General features: G+C 44.5%; 1 protein-coding gene across 8 annotated transcripts in view; it reads left to right on the top strand.

Annotated features, from left to right (window-relative positions):
• The window catches only part of LOC134746076 (fibrosin-1-like protein), an 85577-nt gene extending 69415 nt beyond the window's left edge, over positions 1–16162 (top strand). For 4 of the 8 annotated variants that reach the window (XM_063680300.1, XM_063680303.1, XM_063680307.1 and 1 more), the window contains 10 exons: positions 5079–5138; positions 5586–7178; positions 7607–7770; positions 8014–8146; positions 8674–8864; positions 9663–9763; positions 10366–10529; positions 11880–12020; positions 13689–13748; positions 13885–16162. In XM_063680300.1, the coding sequence (XP_063536370.1) occupies positions 5079–5138; positions 5586–7178; positions 7607–7770; positions 8014–8146; positions 8674–8864; positions 9663–9763; positions 10366–10529; positions 11880–12020; positions 13689–13748; positions 13885–14949 (3672 nt within the window). In that variant the 3' untranslated portion in view covers positions 14950–16162. The remainder of the gene's footprint in view (positions 1–5078; positions 5139–5585; positions 7179–7606; positions 7771–8013; positions 8147–8673; positions 8865–9662; positions 9764–10365; positions 10530–11879; positions 12021–13688; positions 13749–13884) is intronic. The other 4 variants (XM_063680306.1, XM_063680302.1, XM_063680301.1 and 1 more) reach the window with 4 other exon arrangements.
• Positions 16163–19573: the final 3411 nt, after the last annotated feature.

Below are 19573 nucleotides of genomic sequence, written 5' to 3' on the forward strand. Positions count from 1 at the left end.
CGTTTAAAATAACACCTGCACTGCGTGTGCTGTCAAAATCTCTGCAGACTTTTCTTGGTTTAACTCTAGTATCAGTAGGTCATTGACAAAATAATGCTACTTTCTAAGCAAATTTGGAGTTAAATCCCCATTTAAACGGTTCCAGAACTTACATGCAAATCATGCAATATTCAAAACATTGCTAAATTACAGTGTACAATGAATTCAGTGGATAAACCGCAATGTAATACAAACGTAGTCCTCATTTTCCTCTCTGGATATTGACATAATGGAAAATATTTTTACATAATTTGATGTAGGTATATTAATACCCGAGGTTTTCATCGATTTTTGACAAGTTTTAAATTGTATCTCCTACTTTTGCACTACAGATATAATTATAAGACAAACGGCTATCGGTTCTTCAATCTTTTGCCTCCATTTTGTCTACCGGATTTTGAAAGAAAATACATTTTTTTATGATCTTTTTAAGCGTTGTCTAAAAAACACTTTTTTTTTCGTATCTAGATTGCTGTGAAAGATCTTACATATACGAAATCTACATATTTGTGTTCATCTTTGACGTCTCTAAAAACCGGCCAGGCTCGGTGGGAGTCGGACTCGCGCACCGAGGGTTCCGTACTTTTTAGTATTTGTTGTTATAGCGGCAACAGAAAATACATCATCTGTAAATATTTCTACTGTCTAGCTATCACGGTTCATGAGATACAGCCTGGTGACAGACAAACAGACGGACAGCGGAGTCTTAGTAATAGAGTCCCGTTTTTACCCTTTGGGTACGGAACCCTAAAAACGTGTTAGAGGTTTTAATTTTAATCTAATTAACACAAAAGTTATGGCCAGAAAACCAGTTTTTAAAGTTTTTTGGCCTAAAATTGATCCACTTTTGAAGTAAATATGGGATACTATATTGCTTAAAGCTGTTGCTGTTAATATGATAACTTGATAAGCTACAAAAACATTAGAAGACTAAGGGATTCAGATAGAAGGTCATTGGGGCGTGGGGATCCCCTTAACCATAGCTATGTTAGCCATCGATTTTTTGATTATTGTAAAAATTAGGAGCGAGAAACAGATTTCATACAAACTTTTAAATGCTCCTAACTCTTATAAATAAGAAATAAAATCAAACGTAGGAAGATAGATGTGGTTGATGTACAACAAATTGTGTCAAAATATTTTCAATAATGTTAATATCCAGAGAGGAAACTGAGAACTACGTTTGTATGAAAAGGCGAGTTCGCGCGGGTCCTCCACTTTCGTCTTAAATAGCAAAACAGTTGTACGAGCGGTCACTCACAGTCGTAGGGTACTTAAAAGCTTACCTGACTAAGAAGCCGGTAACTTTTCTCGAGTTTACAACTAGTTATTAATACTTTCCTCGAGAAAGTTTTATTCAAATTGATTAAACGTTGAACGGGAAACCTCGTAACGTAAAAAAGAAAAGTCACAGCCGACGATCGCGTTGCGAACCGCTGTTTGAAATTTGCTGCGAGACGGAATTCTCCTTGAATTTCAAGTTCTATCCTATTAAAAGTTTGTCAAAGTATTAGAAATTCGAACGAGGGGCGAGCGAGAAGCTATCACGCCATTTTTCCGGCTCTCCCTTCGGAGAGCGACGGGAGGCGAGCAAAACGGCCCCCCGGGCTGGGATCGCAAGATTATGTTTCGCTATCTGTTTTGAATTCGTAATTTTGAATATAATTAATTCAGAAATTCCAACGTTTAATTTATTTTTAAACTTTTCGTAGCTATCTACAATAAAAGCCAACAAATAATTTTCGCCCAAGCTACCCATTAAACTCGTGTTTTTACAAATGAGCTTTCAAATTTATTTTCAGAAAATAAACTGTCTCCACAGCGAGACAATTTTCAATGTTCGGGTCGTGTTAATATTTTTTATTTTGACATCGTTGACTAATGCTGTCGTTTATTTTTATTGCTGGTTTATTTTAGTGGCGTTTGTTTCTGGTCGGTGGTTCGCTATAATTGCTCGTCGACGCATCAGTCATCGCGCTAATACCTCGGTGGATGTCTATTTTAACCTGAGACGGTTTGACAGGCCGCCAACGCGGCGTGCCACCGCCACAACACCAGTGCGGCACCTTTGAATATCTTATTGCGCCGGACGCAGCGCTCGCGCGCCGCCGGCACGCGCGGCCCATACTTGATTTATCACTCCATTGTTGCGGATCGTCGACCCACCCTCTCCGGATAAGGCTAAACATTCAATTGCCGGAATGCTCCTGAAAAGATTTTGTTCCCTTCAAATGATCGATTGACTACTTTACCTACATTACATTTAGCTCGTTCCGCCCGTAATCCGGCGACGCCTATTTGGAAATACTTTTATTTGTTTAATGCGTAAAAATTTTGCCTACATTTATAAAGACTGCTGTGTGAAGAACCTTTTGGTAGTTTTATAAGGACGCGTGGATTTTCTGCATTTCGATCTTTGACCCCACGCCACGCTATAAATGACAAAATCAATGTCTGATCACTCCGTATAGAATTTCCTCAAAACGTGACACGCTTTCATTGCTCTTGAGTTTAGTTTAATATGAATTTTGCCCTAAAATATTGCCACTTGTTTACCACCTGACATATAACTTAGACGCAAAATATCTAAATATGTATTATTTTTACGCCAGCGCATAACATTGTTTTTATTTGACCGCAGTAGGGAGAGAATCTGTTCGATAATAGCTAAAGTTGCGTTTAATGGTCCGCGAGCGAATTCCTTCTCGGAAAAAGGTCGCTCCGAACTTCAAAAGAAATTCTTTATTGAAACAATTCTTGCTCAAATACAGAGTTCAGTGTACCGCGAACATATTTTAGTAAACAGCTTAGCACTATTTTATGATGTCCCATTAGACGTGCTAACTTGATGTTTCAACACTTTCGACACACAGAATCTGCTAACTAGCGTTACGTTGTAATATTCAGTTTCTTCACCGCGTTGCTCAACGTTTAGAGCTTGTTCGCAAATAAAACGGCCATTGTTAAATCAGGTGTACGTACCTACTACCTAGGTAACAAAACAAAGCGGAGAAACACGGCTACTTAAATTACGCTGGTCGTAAATGGCCGCCCGGCGGTTACCTGACTAGTTTTATTGAGCCCTGCTCTGACTTGATCGTAAATATCCCCAAGTAATTACTTTCCATTCCCCCTTGAATTTGCAGTCTATCTTTTAAAACAAAACCCATAGTCTTCGCCTCTTTGAATGTACCTTTTATTCCCGTACTTCGTTGTTGTTTCCCTTTTATTTGGCGTTAATTAAACCACTCGTAAAAGGAAGTCGTCGATGTTAACATTTATTAACAGTACAATAAATTTCGATTTTTAAATTTGAACCTAATGACACACTCTTACTGAAGTTAAATTTGTTTTTCTCAAACATGCTGTGTAATATTGATATAACGTTCTTTATATTAGGCTGGGAAGTATCACGTCTCACGTCTCGGCTAGACGAGAGTGGCTTTTTTTTTAATTTCCATTTCGCATATATTTCTGACACACCTGACACAGCATCATGGCGTTCAGTCATAAAAAAACTATAACCAATATTTGCTTTTTGGTTCGGAACGACATTCGGCCAATACGACTATTAAAAAAAACAATAAACGATATTTGATATATTTTGCAGTTTTATTTGATAGAATTTCCAAAAAAAATCATAAATAAAACATTATTAACAAATTCCAATAATATTGAATTGCAAATTTATAGTTGGTCAAACCAAATTGGCAGTAAATAAGAACAAAAAAAAAACTATACTCATCCTTTTCTTTCGGGTGCTAGTACTAGTGTAAGATAAAGATAGTATGATTCTCTCTGTCTATGTTTGAAATAAGACAGTCCTTTGACAAACTATAATTACAAATACAGATTTAAAATATTTCATTTAAATATTAGCGGTAAAAATACACTCAAACACGCGTAGGTATTTTTTTTATCGTTTTGGAGGTAAAGTTGAACAATTTTCATTCTGTAGTTCTATTTTATTGAATTTATTGTGCGTTGTTGATTGTGTTATTTAATATGAGTTTCGACGAAAATATTAAATGAATACCTGTTAATTATATTTCATGTTTAAAGCAACGATGTATGTGAAGCATAATATCAACTTAAAAAGCTATGTAATCTTAGTTATGTGGCTAAAACTACAGTCAGACGGATGCAAGGCGAAAAAATTAAAGATACATAAATATATCTTGAATATTTGTGTAATAAATTGATAAACTACATGTGTAAAATATACGACACGTGTGATAAAGATACGTATAGGTGGTAGTTATATTTTGTGCCTCGTTTACTCTTAGTTTCTTTAGAAATAAAACTTTAATTTCGTGGAGATTTCTTTATTTATTTCATTGCATATATGTTTGAGAAAAGCACTATACATACATCGGCGTGGAAAGGGGTTGTCGGCCTCACAACTATCCGGCCTCACTACGTTCGGCCGTATATATGCATTCGGGCGGCAACCCCTTACTTCCCAGCCTCTGTAGTAATGTACTATTAACAATGAATAAAACCGTGATGCTAATGTGTATGATGCAAGATCTGTTAGTGATATTAACAAGTTGTTACTATTCAATCTCTGCTTGTAATTCCTATTAACATTGTTTTATGTGTCAGACGTGATTGTATTTGTCCATCGGGCACAAAAAAAAACACTGTGGGCGGCGATTGTTTTAGAGCAACAGACATAGGCGGAATACTAATATCCACTCACGCGCTGCTCGGTGTCTGCATACAAACCAGGCCATCATGTATTACTGAGTGTTCGAGCATTAACTCAAGAGGACCAACATAACTGAAACCTCTAGATCAATCTAGAAATTAAGCGTTATCGGAGACCAAGAGGCCATAATTGTATTGGTTCGCCTAATACTTGCTCGCATTCTATAGGCTGTGGGAATAACAGACCAGCATCGTTGCCCCGACTATATGTATGATGCGACCAGTGCTAAATTTTAGCTTTCACTCGAACGTAGGCTGTGTTGAAATACTGTTTAAGAAACACTTTCTACCGTCCGTACCTTGACTCATCTGTGTTTCTTTTGTTACAGGCGAGCCCAGACAATAGTAGAAATGTCTCACCACGATATCATGATGCGTCAATGGAAGATGTGAGTATATATTATACGCATTATTTGCAATTTCGATACCAGCCCTGTATTTAGAAATAGTTGGAAAAAAACATTTACAGTACATATGGTGCTACTTTCTCGCACTAGTGCGTAAAAGAGCACTTTTCGTGCACATGTCAAAAGTTTAAAGGGCCATATGTACTGTAAAACGTTGTACAATACACGTGCGAATAGGTAATTCGCAACTCGTGTCGATTTAAAACACTCCCTGAGGTCGTGTTTTAATTTATCGCCACTCGTTTCGAATTTCCTCTTTTCCGCACTTGTATCGTAAATAACTATTGTTTATGACATAATAAAACACATTATACGTAACTTGAAAATGACTTCAGTATGGTGATAGCTAGCCTGCTAGCTAGCACTTATCTCGTTACAAGTGCTTGTGGCAAGCTTGAAGATAATTATGATTACCCTAATACTTTTCAGGTATCGGACGCTGGCTCTCTGTTCCGGGTAACGGGCGCGGGCGGTGTCGCGGGCGCGGCAGGGGCGGGCGGCGGCGCCAAGAACGAGCTGGTCGCGCGCGGCGGCAGCGGCGGCGCACTCGCGCTGTCGCGGGCGCCCGTCGGCGGCAGCGCCAGCCCCGCGCCCGCGCCGCTGCCGCAACCCGCTCCCTCGCCCGCGCCCGCCGCCCTGCCGCCGCCCGCGCTTCCGCCGCCACACCGGCCCAACGGCGCGCACATCCCCGCCCTCGACGGCCACGCCGCCACGCAGATCCCCGCGCGACCCGTGGGCGCCGCCGGGCCTGACACCCCCGAGCGACCCGCGAGCAACAACAAGCTCCAACCGGGCGCGCGAGCCGCCGCCGACAGCCCTACGCCGGCGCCACCGGCTCCGCCGGCGCCCTCGCCGCTCTTCCCCTCACACACTGCCTATCAGGCGCACGCGGCGCCTGCGCTGCCTGACTTCCGGCACACCAACCACGAGACGCGGACCGAGCCCGTCGACCCGCCCGCCGCGCCGCTGGACCTGCACGCGCACCACGCGCCGCACGCGCCGCGCCCGCCGCACCTGGCCCCGGCCGCTGCGCCGCCGCCGCATCCTAGTCTCCCGAGTCGCGTGTCGCACTCGCAGCCTCACCCCGTGATGCCGGGACATGACGTCCGGAACACCCCGGCCGCCGCCCCCACTCATCCCTCCGTTCCTATCTCGTTCCCGAGCCGAGTGAACGGCGTGGCGCCGCCGCCGCACTCGGTCGCGTCGTCCACGCCGAGCTGTCTTCCGAGTAGTCAACCCCTGGCCGCGCGGCCGCTCTCTCCGGCCGCGCCCGCCTCTCGCCCTTACCCCGCCCCGTCAATCGGGTCTAGTCATATAAACTCGAGTTTAAGTTCCAGTATTCACGGCCATTCGATACCGTTTCAGAGTCAATCAAGTTTACAAAAACATTCCGTACAATCGGTATATACGAGTCGGCCTCCCCATCTCGCTCCTTTCACCATGCCTAATCACGTGTCGTCGAATCATATTCAATCCTCAGTAGCCAGCCAACCGACTGTCACACCTTTAAGTCATCCCATAAACAGCCATTCCATTGTCAATCACGTGAATCACCTCCCCTCGAGTAATTCTAACTCTTTAGCGACGTCTACTCCGAATCACATTGGGCCTCCATTATCACTTCCTTCAACGACTGCCAGTTCTATATCAAGTTTTACACCAAATTTGAAGCATCCGAGTCTCAGTCTACCTCCTCACCCGGCTCCAATTATTCCTCCGGTGACGCTTCACCAGCCCCAACACAATCACGTGGACGCCTTGCCCGTGTCGAGCGGGGCGCCGACAGTCGTCACGACAAGCAGTCATTCCCTACCGCCAGTGATAGACTCGCGGCAACCTACGAGCGAAGCGCCAAGAAGCGAGGCGGTCGTGAGCTCGGCGCTCTCATCCAACGGGTTCCCGCCGCCGGCCGTGTACTCCGGGGCGACGTTCCCGCCGCTGTACGCGCCGTACGCCACGACGCTACAACACAGCCCGTATCTACCACCCGCTGCTGCGTCTCCTAGAAACTCAGCGGACACGGTTAGTTCTTTGATCAAGAAAAAACTTAATTTCAAGGCTTGCTCACGAAAAAAATAGCCCATAATCGATAATTCAGATTTCAAAATTTCAGACCGATAGACTGACTGACTGCCCTAAAAAACGTTGACTAATTTTTTTTTGGAATATGTTCCTTATTTACAGGTATTTTACAAAATGTCATTAGAAATTAAAACTACAATCATTTGACAGGAACAAAACGTATTTCTTCAAAATGTACTCTTTTGGCTTTGATATACAAACGCAAACGTTTATTAAAATGATCAACGATATGCACAGATTTGTTTGTTCTTAAATAAATATTCAAATTTCTATTCTTAACGTAAGCAATAGTAAGTAGTTGCTTCAAACAGCAATTTACATTATGTTACACAATGTTTTTTTAATCATTAATTTGTTATTATTTCCAGCGCACAAGTCTATCAGCGTCACCACTGGTTGCGCCAAAGACGCCCAAAGGCGTTCGACCGCATACGCCTGGCTCGACGGGCGCCGCCGGTTCGATACCTCCACACGCACCACACTCCTACTCGCCCAGAGGACACAGTCCCAACCGGGAACGGGAAAGCTTTAGGTATATTCTTTTACTTTTGGTTAATGAAATCTGCATCGTCATTTCCGTCCAAACGCCGTTGTATATAGTTACACACTCCAGGCCCGACGGGCGCCTCGCGCCTCATTCATACTTGCCTAGAAAACAATCCGAATTAAATTTTAAATTAAATACATATTTTCTTTGTCCGTATACTTACTATCAATTAACTTTCGTTAGGCGCAACTAAGACATAATTTTAAGACCTGTCTGGTTTGATTTCAGCAGCAACATCAGCAGTTTGTCGCGCAGCACGCCCGCGTCGGCGAGCAGCGCGCCGCTGGCGGCGACGATCGGCGCGCCCCTCCCCGCGCCTCTAGCGACACCGCTCGCGACCCCGCTCGCTACACCTCTCGCGGTCAGTGTTTTATATAAATATATCATCTAACAAAGAAGTTCGGATCACGACAAATACTCCAAGAGATCAAGACCGGCGCCAATTTGATAAAGATTCTTAAGTAAGTTTGCCAGGGCTCAAGGTGCGGAGTGTTAGATTAGAGTCGGCAACGCGCATGTAACACCTCTGGAGTTGCAGGCGTCCATAGGCTACGGAGACTGCTTACTATCAAGCGGGCCGTTCGTCACCGACGTAGTATTAAAAAAACGTAATAAAATCGATATCGTAGTATGTAAGTATTTGCAATTCAGCTTGGTGCTTGTTAACTTGTGACTAGTAAAATAACTCTGGAACTCCTAAGTGCGTAACAACACATGTTACGTTACTTAGTTGAAGTCCGAAATCAATTAACGCAAAACTACTATATCGTTATCGGGGCTTCATAGGCCTCTATGTTCTTTCTTTTGATACCGATCGCTAATGAGGTAGGGCTGACGTACCTCAGTTCAGTGTCCCATCTCTAATGTTGAATAAATCCCTGGTTGCAGGCGCCGCTAGCCCCGCTGAGCAGCCTGGGGGCGGGGGCGGGGGCTGGGGCGGGGGTGGGGATGGGGCCGCTGGCCGCGCCGACGCCGACGCCGGCGGCGCCGGGCGCGCACCTGCCGCACTCGCTGGCGCCCGTGCCCACCGTGCCCAGCATCAGCTCCAGCGCCAAGCCGCCCGCGCACTGGGGGGTCACGTGAGTACCTATATCAAAACCAATTACTAACATTATATATAACCATCGAGAACACACGTCAATAGTCAAATTACATACTTTCGGCCCGCGAAAAGAAAACGGAAGCCTGGCCGTGATTCTCGATTCAAAAAGTAATAACACCCGAAGATATAGATGGAACAATCAACTTTTTAATATTGTTATCCTGTCCTTTAATTTAGACAAAAGGGTAACCATCTGATGTCGTGTGGCGCTAGTACATTCTAAATACTTATTGCTGAAAGTCAGAAAAAAACTCATACTTGAAAACCATTCAATTCATCCACCGAATAAATTCATTCATTACCTCTACTTTTATTAAGTATGTAACGGTGGACGATTTGAGTGATTTGCCATGCATACAAACTTAAATGGTGTCAGTACGAAATGGTGTGCCATCAGCGGTAATAAATTAATAATGCAAGTACCGATTGGTTATTGTCTCGTGTGAATAATTAAAATGCATGTCGCTGGTAACTGTACATTCTGGTGGCAAGGAAAACGCTCTCGAAAAAAGACTGTCCGATCCGATCGCTACTCGGACGCTAGCACATACACTAAGATGTGATGTTGACAGCATTGTTAAGGTACGAGTTGGAACCCGTCACGTCGCTGTGTTATTAGACTCCGTCTGCAGAACATAGGCGCCTCATGCAGTTGGTTCCGAGCAAGAGTGAGAGAGGCAATACTGATCTGCAGTTGCGACTCGTCGCCAGATTCCAACTTGTACCTTTATTATCGTATTATAATGTACAGTGTAGTGATGGTGTGTGTTTCCAGCAGGGCGGAGCGCGGGTTCGCGCCGGCGCCGCCGCTGTTCGGCGCGCCGCTCGCGCCGCCCAACCCAAACCCCTTCTCGGCCGAGTCGCTCTTCCAGACCAGTCAGTATACATTCTATTCTAACCACATTCACATTACTCTCTGGATAAAAAGTATCTTATATTCAAGTCGTAAACTATAATATCTTGAAGAACCTGAAGACTCAAGGTTGACTGCTAGAGATACCTCATAGCATTAAGTCCGCCTTTTGTGCGATTGTATTTTCTTTTGTGCAATAAAGATTGAATAAATTAAAACCTAAAATTGCGCGGTTTCCCAGAGATAAGACCTAGCTAGATCGATTTTTCGCTCCCGAAAACCCCCAACTATGAACTTAAGCATGTAGATGCCGTATACGAATTAAAAAGTGAACGAGGCCTCCAGGGCTGAGAAGGAACCAGGGTCATGCCGCCGGCCACCAGCAATCGGTCTATCCACCTGTGATCCGGGTGGCCTATTAGTTATGGCATCTGCCGGGAATGCAAAATATGAGCTTTGGGCACTGGGTGCCTTGGTCACTTCTTCCTTCGTATATGATATATAAAGTGTAAAACGATAAAGTTTTATTGATTCAATCAATCAATCAATCAAACTTTTATTGGTAAAATAGAAGTATTTTATATGTCAACACATTATTATTATCTGTATTATTGATGTATTTCAGGTCCTTCGGCAGACCTCTTGCGGCGCGAATTAGATAACCGGTTCCTGGCGGCGGCGGGCGCGGCGGGCGCGCGCACGGAGATGCACCACCACCAGCACCAGCACACGCACGTGCACCAGCACCCGCACCACCACCCGCACCAGCTGCTGCATCCGCACTCGCTGGTCAGTGCACCAACTTACACACACTCACTACACGGCTGTTCCGACCTCACCATGCACACCTTGTGATCATCGCAAAGGGATGAGGCATAATCGTCTAAATTTTATGAAAATATAAAAGTTTATTATGCCATTGCCACACATTTTCACGTCAAAATTGACCAATTTTTTATTGACCGAGTGTCAACGAAAATGGCGTACATTTATTCAGTTCTAAGCTATGCTCGCGAGATTTACAGCTCACAGAGCCACTAGTTTGTAGTGAGATGAGATGAGCAGTGTCGCATTGTAACCCCCGTAAAATAAAATACAAAGGTTAGAGTCGAACATGACTATAATGCCGCTAAACTAAATTTGCTGGTAGCATACAATTTCGCACTTCAAGTGGGGAGGGACTACTGAGCGACTAGGCACAACCATAGAGCGGTACTGTCATAGTAAATTTTGTAACCACAGTAAATTCACTGATTCTGAAATTCTATCGACATACTTTAAAACTAAAAATGAAGATTTATAAAAATACGTTAAAATGTATTTAAATATGGATAAATGATTTTTTTATTTGCATTAATTATTTTTATATGATTTTGACCCATGGTCTTTCACTGATATGCGTTAAAATTATAAATAACAAACGAAACCGTCAACGCCCTCTATACGAGAGTAGGCCAAAACTAGTGGCGCCCTCTGATCGAGAATCAAATTTTCGTGATTTTCGAGGCACGTTTTTTCCTTAGACTGTATCCATCTATTACGGAGTTATATTTATCTTTGGCACAACTAAACGGCAGTCGGAACGATGTCGCCAGTACTAAAAATATTACACGTAAGAGCGTTTTCACATTGCCCGATCCGATATCGGAGGTAGGATCCTACATCCGCGTAGTCAGGCCGCGGAAGCGCGCCATCTTTAGCGGTCACGCACCCTACAATAAACATTATGCCTACACATACGCACACAAACAAAATATCCTAATCCATAAATAAATAAGAGAAACACATATCTTACATTTTACGTCCTTCCGACATCCGATATCGGATCGGATAATGTGAAAACGCTCTAAAGGTACTAATTGGAACCCGGCGGCGACGTGTAGCGACCGCAGACGACAACTGCAGACTTCGTTCAGCACTGCTGATCTGCGGCCGGGCTCGGCGACTTCGTGTCGCTAAGTTCGAATGGTATTACTACATAGAAATACATAAAAACCAGTCATAGCGCGGCGACGTGTCGTCTGCATTCGCCGAGTTCCAACTTGTACCTTTATTCGGAATCACGGAAGATTTTTTTATCTCACCCCTCTTTTCAACTCCCCAACGCACGTTATTAAACTGTGTCCGTTCCCGTTTCAGTTCAAGGACGTGAGCAAGATGAGCTCGCTGTACCGCGGCGGGCTGGGGCTGGGCTACCCGTACTCGTCGTCGCTGCTGCACCCCGCGCAGCCCTACCCGCCGCCCCAGCCCGCACCCCAGCCGCTCGCCTACGCGCCCAAGGTAAACCCCCGCCCGACACCCTGTTACACGTTACACCACCAGCACCACCGCCGACCCGGGCATCACATGTCGGGGGCGGGCCTCCCTGTCGCGATCGGAATCGATACTGCGAGTCGAGGAAGATCGAGGGACGAGTACACCACTTAAGAGTCCGCACCTAGCTCGGTTCTCCATACAAACGTAGTTACGCTCTCATTTTAAAACGACTACCTAGATTGCTCTTAAACTTTGTATTTACAATAGGATAAGGTATATGGTATAGGTATATGCCTGCAATTAGCTGTAGCTTAAGATACCATAGTTAAAAAAAAACAGCGAATTTAATTTTTTCATACCAAACTTGTGCTCTGTTTCGTTTCTTGTTTTGCAAGCTGGAGCTCTATAAACTAATTACAGACCGATATACCTCATGTCATTGTATGTGCAAAGTTTCATTACCATCAAACACGTAGTTTTAAAATGAGAACGAAACTCCGTTTGAAGGTGAAATTCGGCCGAGCTTGCTGCGGACTGTTAACGTGATAAATGGCCGGTACCTTCTAATAAACATCTACGACTTAAGTCCCCGGCAAGCTCGGCCGAATTCCCCTTCCCATACAAACAAAGTTGCAGGTTTGTAATTAATTTATATAGCTCCAGTTTATAAAACAAACGAAATAGAGCAAAAACAAGTTTTGTATGAAAAACTTAAATTCGCTGTATTTTTTTAACTATGGTATCTGATGCTATGCTGTTTATGTCCGATATCGGCAAGCTCACACTAACTAATAAAACTAATTACAGACATAGATATGCTTTATCCTATTGTAAGTACAAAGTTTCAGAGCAAACTAGCTACTCGTTTTAAAATGAGAGCGTAACTACGTTTGTATGGAGAACCGAGCTTGCCACCCTTAATTATGTCGGGCGGTTGGTAAAGAAGTTACACTGCTTTATAATACCTAGAAATTCATGATGTTGCTCGTCGTCTTTAAGAACCACCCGATTGATCAAATATTTTAATAATACCTGCATCACCTTCGAAGATGTAATTTAAATTGATATTATTTTAATCTCATGGTCTTTGTTAAACGTTTGGATACTTAATCTAATCGTTAAATCTCACTTTGACCTTAAATTAGATGGACCAGCAATGCCAACATATTTTTAAACAAATTCCTATTGATTTTACGATTACCTTTGTACTGCCTATTTCTGTGCCATATTTGTGTTCTATGTCTTTGTACAATAAAGAGTTTATACATACATACATAGATTTACTTTTAAGCTGTAATTGGGCTTCATGTCCTGTAATGACACTTATTTATTAAATACTTGTAACCCGTGGATTCGGCCAACAATCGTATCTTGGTACAGTGATCATTTTGTCTCTAGTCTTCTTTTATGACCTATGAAAATGGATCACTTTATACACAGGTTATTTGTTTTAATTGTTAACTTTAATATAGTTACTGGAACAAAATAATTACTTCTGGCTTTGTGATACCGGCCACAAAATAAAAGCGTTAGTCAAATCCACGTCAAGAAAACATTACTCGTTATCTTGCATACCTAATGCCTATATTACCATTATTACCTACTCGAACATTTCTTTATCTACCTTTCTTAGTGCTTACGTTGTTTATGTTGCTTTACGATCATTAACCCTGCCTCGCCTCATTTTAACAGCCCGTAGTGTCGGCCGCGAGCGACTCCGCCACTAAACCACCACCTCGCCCCGCCGTCGCGGTAGGTTTCCACTTGCCACTTCATTACTTCGCATGCCTAATTTCATTACTGTCATTCTTTGTGTATCACTATTTTTACATCTCGAGTACAACCCGCTCGTTACAGGGTATTAATAGGAGCCCATTTGCGTTTGCAGAAAACCGGCAAATGGAATGCCATGCACGTGCGGATCGCGTGGGAGATCTACAACCATCAGCAGAAGGAGAAGACGGGCGGCGCCGCGCCGACCGCCCCGGGCGTCGCCGCCGCCGCCGCCGCCGCGGCCGCCGCCGACAAGGACAAGCTGCGCGCCTTCCCCGCGCCCGCGCCCCCGCCGCCCACCTACCGCTCGCCCTACGACCTGCCCGCGCCCTACCTACCGCACCACCCGCACCTAGGTAGCGTCCGATACCCGCCCGTCTCGCTGGCCGCCGCTCTCGCGCCGCCCACTGACCGAGGTTTGCGCGTTTCAGGGATATCGCCGTTCGGTCGCTACGGCGCCGGCGCGTTTCCCGGCGCTCCCGCCGCCTTCGGGCTCTACGGTCGCGACCTCGCCCTCTCCTCCTCGCTGCACGGCGTGCACCACGGCCCGCTCGGCGCGCCGCTGCACGACGCGTGGCGTGCACGCCCGCCCGCGCCCCCCGCCGCCGCCGTGGCCGCCGCCGAGGCACGCCGCGACCTCGAGGAGCGCGAGCGCGCGCGCCGCGAGCGCGACGACCGCGAGCGCCGCGACCGCGAAGAGCGCGAGCGCCGCAAGCAGCGTGAGCACCAGCACCGCGAGCGCGAGCGCGCACGCTCCCCCCTGCGGAACGGCCCGCCCGAGCCCGACCCGGCGCGGCAGGTGAAGGACGAGCGCAAGGAGCCGCCGCGCCCACCGCCCCCCGCGCTGCCCGCCTACCCGCCGCCGCCGCCCTGGGGCGACCCCTACCGCGCCTTCGACCCGCTGCAGCACATGCGCTTCGCGCCCATCGTCGAGGCGGCCATCCGCGCTGAGGAGGACCGCCACAAGATGCTGAGCGCGTACGCGCACCACCAGCAGTTGAAGGCGGCGCCGCTGCTGCACCGCGGCCTGGGCCACGGCCTGCCGCTGCACCCGGGCGCGGGCGTGCACGCGCATGCGCATGCGCACCCGCACGCCTCGCTGGCGCCGCTGCCGCCGCTGGCGCCGCCGCTCGCGCCCCTCGCCCCGCTCGACCTGCTCAAGAAGGAGGAGCCGCGATGATAGCGCCGACTCTCGTCGCCTGTACATACGGTAGAGTAAACGACGTCGCGAGTGAGAATACGACAGTTTAATGTGTATCGTTTCGTATTATCGGTTTAGAAAAATATTTATTGTAACGTCGCTTGCCGAGACGACGGTCGCTCCACTCGCGAACCGCCCCCGACGCGTTCTTAGTGTAATGTTGACCGATATCGTAGTCGAACGACGTCGCGAGGAGCGGAGAGTGAGGGGCCGGAGCGAGAGGGCGAGACTCGGGGGAGGGTGGTGCGAGCGAGACGGCTAGCTCGACAAGTGCAATATAGGACGAAGACTCTGGGCGCTCGTCGCCGCCGGCCTGTACACTACTGCTTGTTTATTTACATGGAAATATCTATAGAGTTGTTATTGTGACCATTATTAGTTAATTATACATCAAATTGCTGATTATGTGAGGGATAGGATTATTGAAATCGCTATCAATATAATTATACATATTTATATATACATATAAATAAAATGTAAATATTAGTGAGTAAATTAGTGTTAAAATATAGAATTGGTTTATTTAACTTCAAACAAAGGAAAAAATCCCATAAATTATTATTGTATCGGGAGTTTAATTTATGCTTCCGTTAAAAATCTCATAATGGTTTTTCAATTGTACCAGTGGAGTAAGTTTATTTATTTACCGACTCCTTAATTAGTGATCATGAAATAAAATTACACTCGACCGTAATAGCGGATGATTTTTGTTAAAATGCATTTAAAAGTATGTGATATTATTATATGTATGTATTGTGAAAAAAAAAACATTTTGTCTGACTTCAAGTAGTGTCTCTCAGATTTATAGATCTAATGAGTATAATGCAGTAATGTTCAAATTTGTATAAAAGTATTTCATAAATCATTACATTTTTGTTGTCAACAAATTTTGGATTAAAAATAATGGTATTGTGAGCAGTATCCGGATTTATACTTGTTTAGTTTAGTTATGTACACAGCAGCTACAAACGCGTCAGTGTGCCATTCATCCGGTATAAATGATCATTGAGTCAGACAAAATTGCAGTTGTAACGTAACCTGTCTTATGGCACATTATAAATTTGTGTTCTTATTGTGAGAACAATGAAGTGTATTATAGTTTATACAAAATCATTCTGTATACTAAAAAGTAAATGAAAGCTTGGTGCGATTCAGAAAATACCATTAAAACTTTTGATTTTTATACCAATAAGATTTTTATATACCTTCCTATCCATTTTGTGGCAGATGCCACTAATATCCTATCGTCGATACTAGCAAAGAGTTTTTCATAGTTAGGTATAAAATCTAAGAAAAAATCGTCTCGAATTTGACAGCAGGGCCGTGTTGCATAATAAACTACAACTAATATTACAAGCGGAACTCATTTTCTAATAGGTGGAATTAGAAAAGGAGTACCGCTCAAGTTCCGCTTGTAGTATTAGTTGTAGTTTATTATGCAACACGGCCCTGAAGTAGATTTAACGCATTCACTGCCAGGGGGCGTGGCCTAGGAACAAACTTGTATGACGGTATTGACGGTGAACGCACATGTGCGTTGGGGGCAGTGAATGTGTTAACTGTACAGTCCCGTGTATTATGCCAGTGTTGGGCTCAATTATATACTTGTGTAATTTAACCTTTTGGACGCCAATGACAGATATATAGGCACCGCAGGTCCAACGCCAAAGACGGACGGATTTATCGGTCAAAGACCACAGAGCAACATAGACCTACGTGCATGTGCATAAAGTTCAATTTCAGTTTTGAAACTTCGGTGACGTGGCGTCCTAGTGACAGCTTTTGTGTTTGACACGGCGTCGAAAAGGTTAATTAAAGCCTGGAAACAGTTTATTTGACCCTCGCCATTTTGCGGATTTTCAATGGTACTAATTTATTTTACTGGCAACAAGTACTCTTTGACAACGAACGTTAGACGTCATCGAATGTCACCGATGTAAACAAACAGAAAATATCTACGGATATATTCAAATATAAACTGTTTTATTACAAAAATGCCATTAATATTTCCTTTAATATTATTTCATTCATTGGCGCTGGTGGCCTAGCGGTAAGAGCGTGCGACTTGCAATCCGAAGGTCGCAGGTTCAAACCCTGGCTCGTACCAATGAGTTTTTCGGAACTTATGTACGAAATATCGTTTGATATTTACCAGTCGCTTTTCGGTGAAGGAAAACATCGTGAGGAAACCGAACTAATCCCAAAAAGGCCTAGTTTTCCCTCTGGGTTGGAAGGTCAGATGGCAGTCGCTTTCGTAAAAACTAGTGCCTACGCCAAATCTTGGGATTAGTTGCCAAGCGGACCCCAGGCTCCCATGAGCCGTGGCAAAATGCCGGGACAACGCGAGGAAGAAGATTATTTCATTCATTTCATTTAAGGTTTATGTAGATCGACGATAAAAAAATATTTCTAAAAATAATGAGACGGTCTTGACTTTGCCCCCTGTACAAAACAAAGCCCCACACAAAAAGAGAATTCAAATTGACGACTTCGATAAATGTGCCATAAGGCATAAAATTCATGAATTTTCTGCCGTGCGAAAACAAGTACCGAGTATCAAAACACTGCTCACTGCTTTGAAGAAAGACATTGGATTTACAGGCAGCAGAGAGTACTTACGAAAACTGATGCACAGTATGGGATTCAAATATCAAAAATGCAGAAACCAACGGTCAATATTGATGGAGCGTTCCGATATTGTGGTTCCGCTTGAAATATTTGGATCAAACCAGGGACCGGACAACCCTTTCCGCGATAAAACCCTTTCAATGGGCGACACTTAAACACGGCTAACACATTGATAGACTTTCCCTTTTGAACTGCAAGCCCATTCATACCTTTGACTAACCCTTACCGAAAAGCTAACCAAAAATAAGGCTAGCCCTTAATAAGGGTTACCCTTATCTTTAAGCGCTTTTTATAAAGGTTTCCCTTTGCGTGAAAGAGACAGGATTAGTATATATCTACGGTAGTGTATGAAAAGGAAAGAAAATACGTGCCTAGTCAAAGAACGCCGCCGCCGTCGCCGCCGACGATCGCTCGGATTCGAAGTAATGTGTGCTTTATGAATAAGGTAGACGACTTAAATTAGCACGCTTATATGCTAAAAGTGAAGCCCTTTATAAGACTAACCCTTATAAGCAATATGCAAGGTGTTGGTGAGCGGATGATAAGGGTTTTGTAAGGGTATTTGGGCTACCGATTACTCAAATTTGGTAGCTTTATATAGGTATAAGGGTTTTTAAAAGCAAAACAAAGGGTTTCGTCTGGCAAAGGGTATGGTGAGTTAAGCCTTATGCAATACCCTTATAAAACCCCGATAAGGGATAGCGGGCCGGTCCCTGGATCAAACACAAGAAGTAAGGGATAAAAATATGCCTATAGTTTATTTGGACGAGACCTACATTCATAGTTTTCTGAACTACGCCAAATGTTGGCAGAGCGAAAATGAACCTGGAGTATCGAAAGCCGTTGTTCATGCCGGTGGACCATCCGGATTTGTTCCTAATGCACTTCTGGTATATAATGATAAAGAAAAAAAAGCAAATTACCATGATTCGATGAATAAAAATAATTTTAAGAAATGGGTTACGCAGAAATTAATTCCCAATCTAAGTGAACCCACATGTATAGTTATGGATAATACCCGAGATACCATTCCTTTCGCATTAAGAGGCCGGTGTCGATTTTGGAGCAAAAATGTAAAATTGATAGATTTAGTCGTTGAAATTATACACGTTTTGTTACGTAATATCTAAATAACAAGTATTGGTTTCTATTAGCACGTCTTCTCCGCTTCGCGCATGGTGGCCGCTTTATGAGTTTGTTGTGATACACCTACGATACAATAGTTCTTAGATTTAACATATCCGCAGAAAATCGCTTTAAGTGAAAGGAAAAAGGAAGGAAGGAGGAGTGGAAGGGTCCCCTCATCTTTAATTTTTCAAACAGAATGGTCAGAGAAAGCGGGGATTTCTGCAACCAAAAGCCCGCTCCAGTCTCCAGACTACGCGGCGAGAAGCCGCGAACGCGAGTATGGAGTCGATTTCGTTGATTAGCGAACGAGACTCCACACTCGCGTTCGCGGCTTCGGGCCGCGATTCGCGCACGAGTGTGGAGGGAGCTATAAATAGACTTGACTGCATATTTTTAAGTATACTCTGGCGAACCCACTTTGTGAGTAGAAAAAGGCGCGAAATTCAAATTTTCTGTGGGAAATGGGGTTGGCCGGTCGAAATAATTAGCAGATGGCGCCAGCACAGCTTGCCCTGTCAATCCCTATAATTGTGTCAAATTTTCGTTTTTTTAATGCCCTGGATGCCAGCCCTTTAAGCCAAATCTCATAGAAAAAGGGGCAAGCTATGATGGCGCCATCTCTGCAAACCTTGGACAGTTGCCAACCCCATTACCCTCCACCCTTCCCCCTAACATTTTTTTAAATTTGCCGCCTTTTTCCACTGGCGCAAATGGCTTGCCAAACTATACATAAGCAATCCGCGTAATGCGAGGCATTTTAGCGCGCAATTTAAAATTCGCGCATAACGGGGTCGCGTACAGCGGGGTATTACGGTAACTGTATATTCCGTCGCTGGACAGGACAGGA

The sequence above is a fragment of the Cydia strobilella genome, chromosome 12, assembly GCF_947568885.1.
Source record: "Cydia strobilella chromosome 12, ilCydStro3.1, whole genome shotgun sequence".
NCBI classification, from domain to species: Eukaryota; Metazoa; Arthropoda; class Insecta; order Lepidoptera; family Tortricidae; genus Cydia; species Cydia strobilella.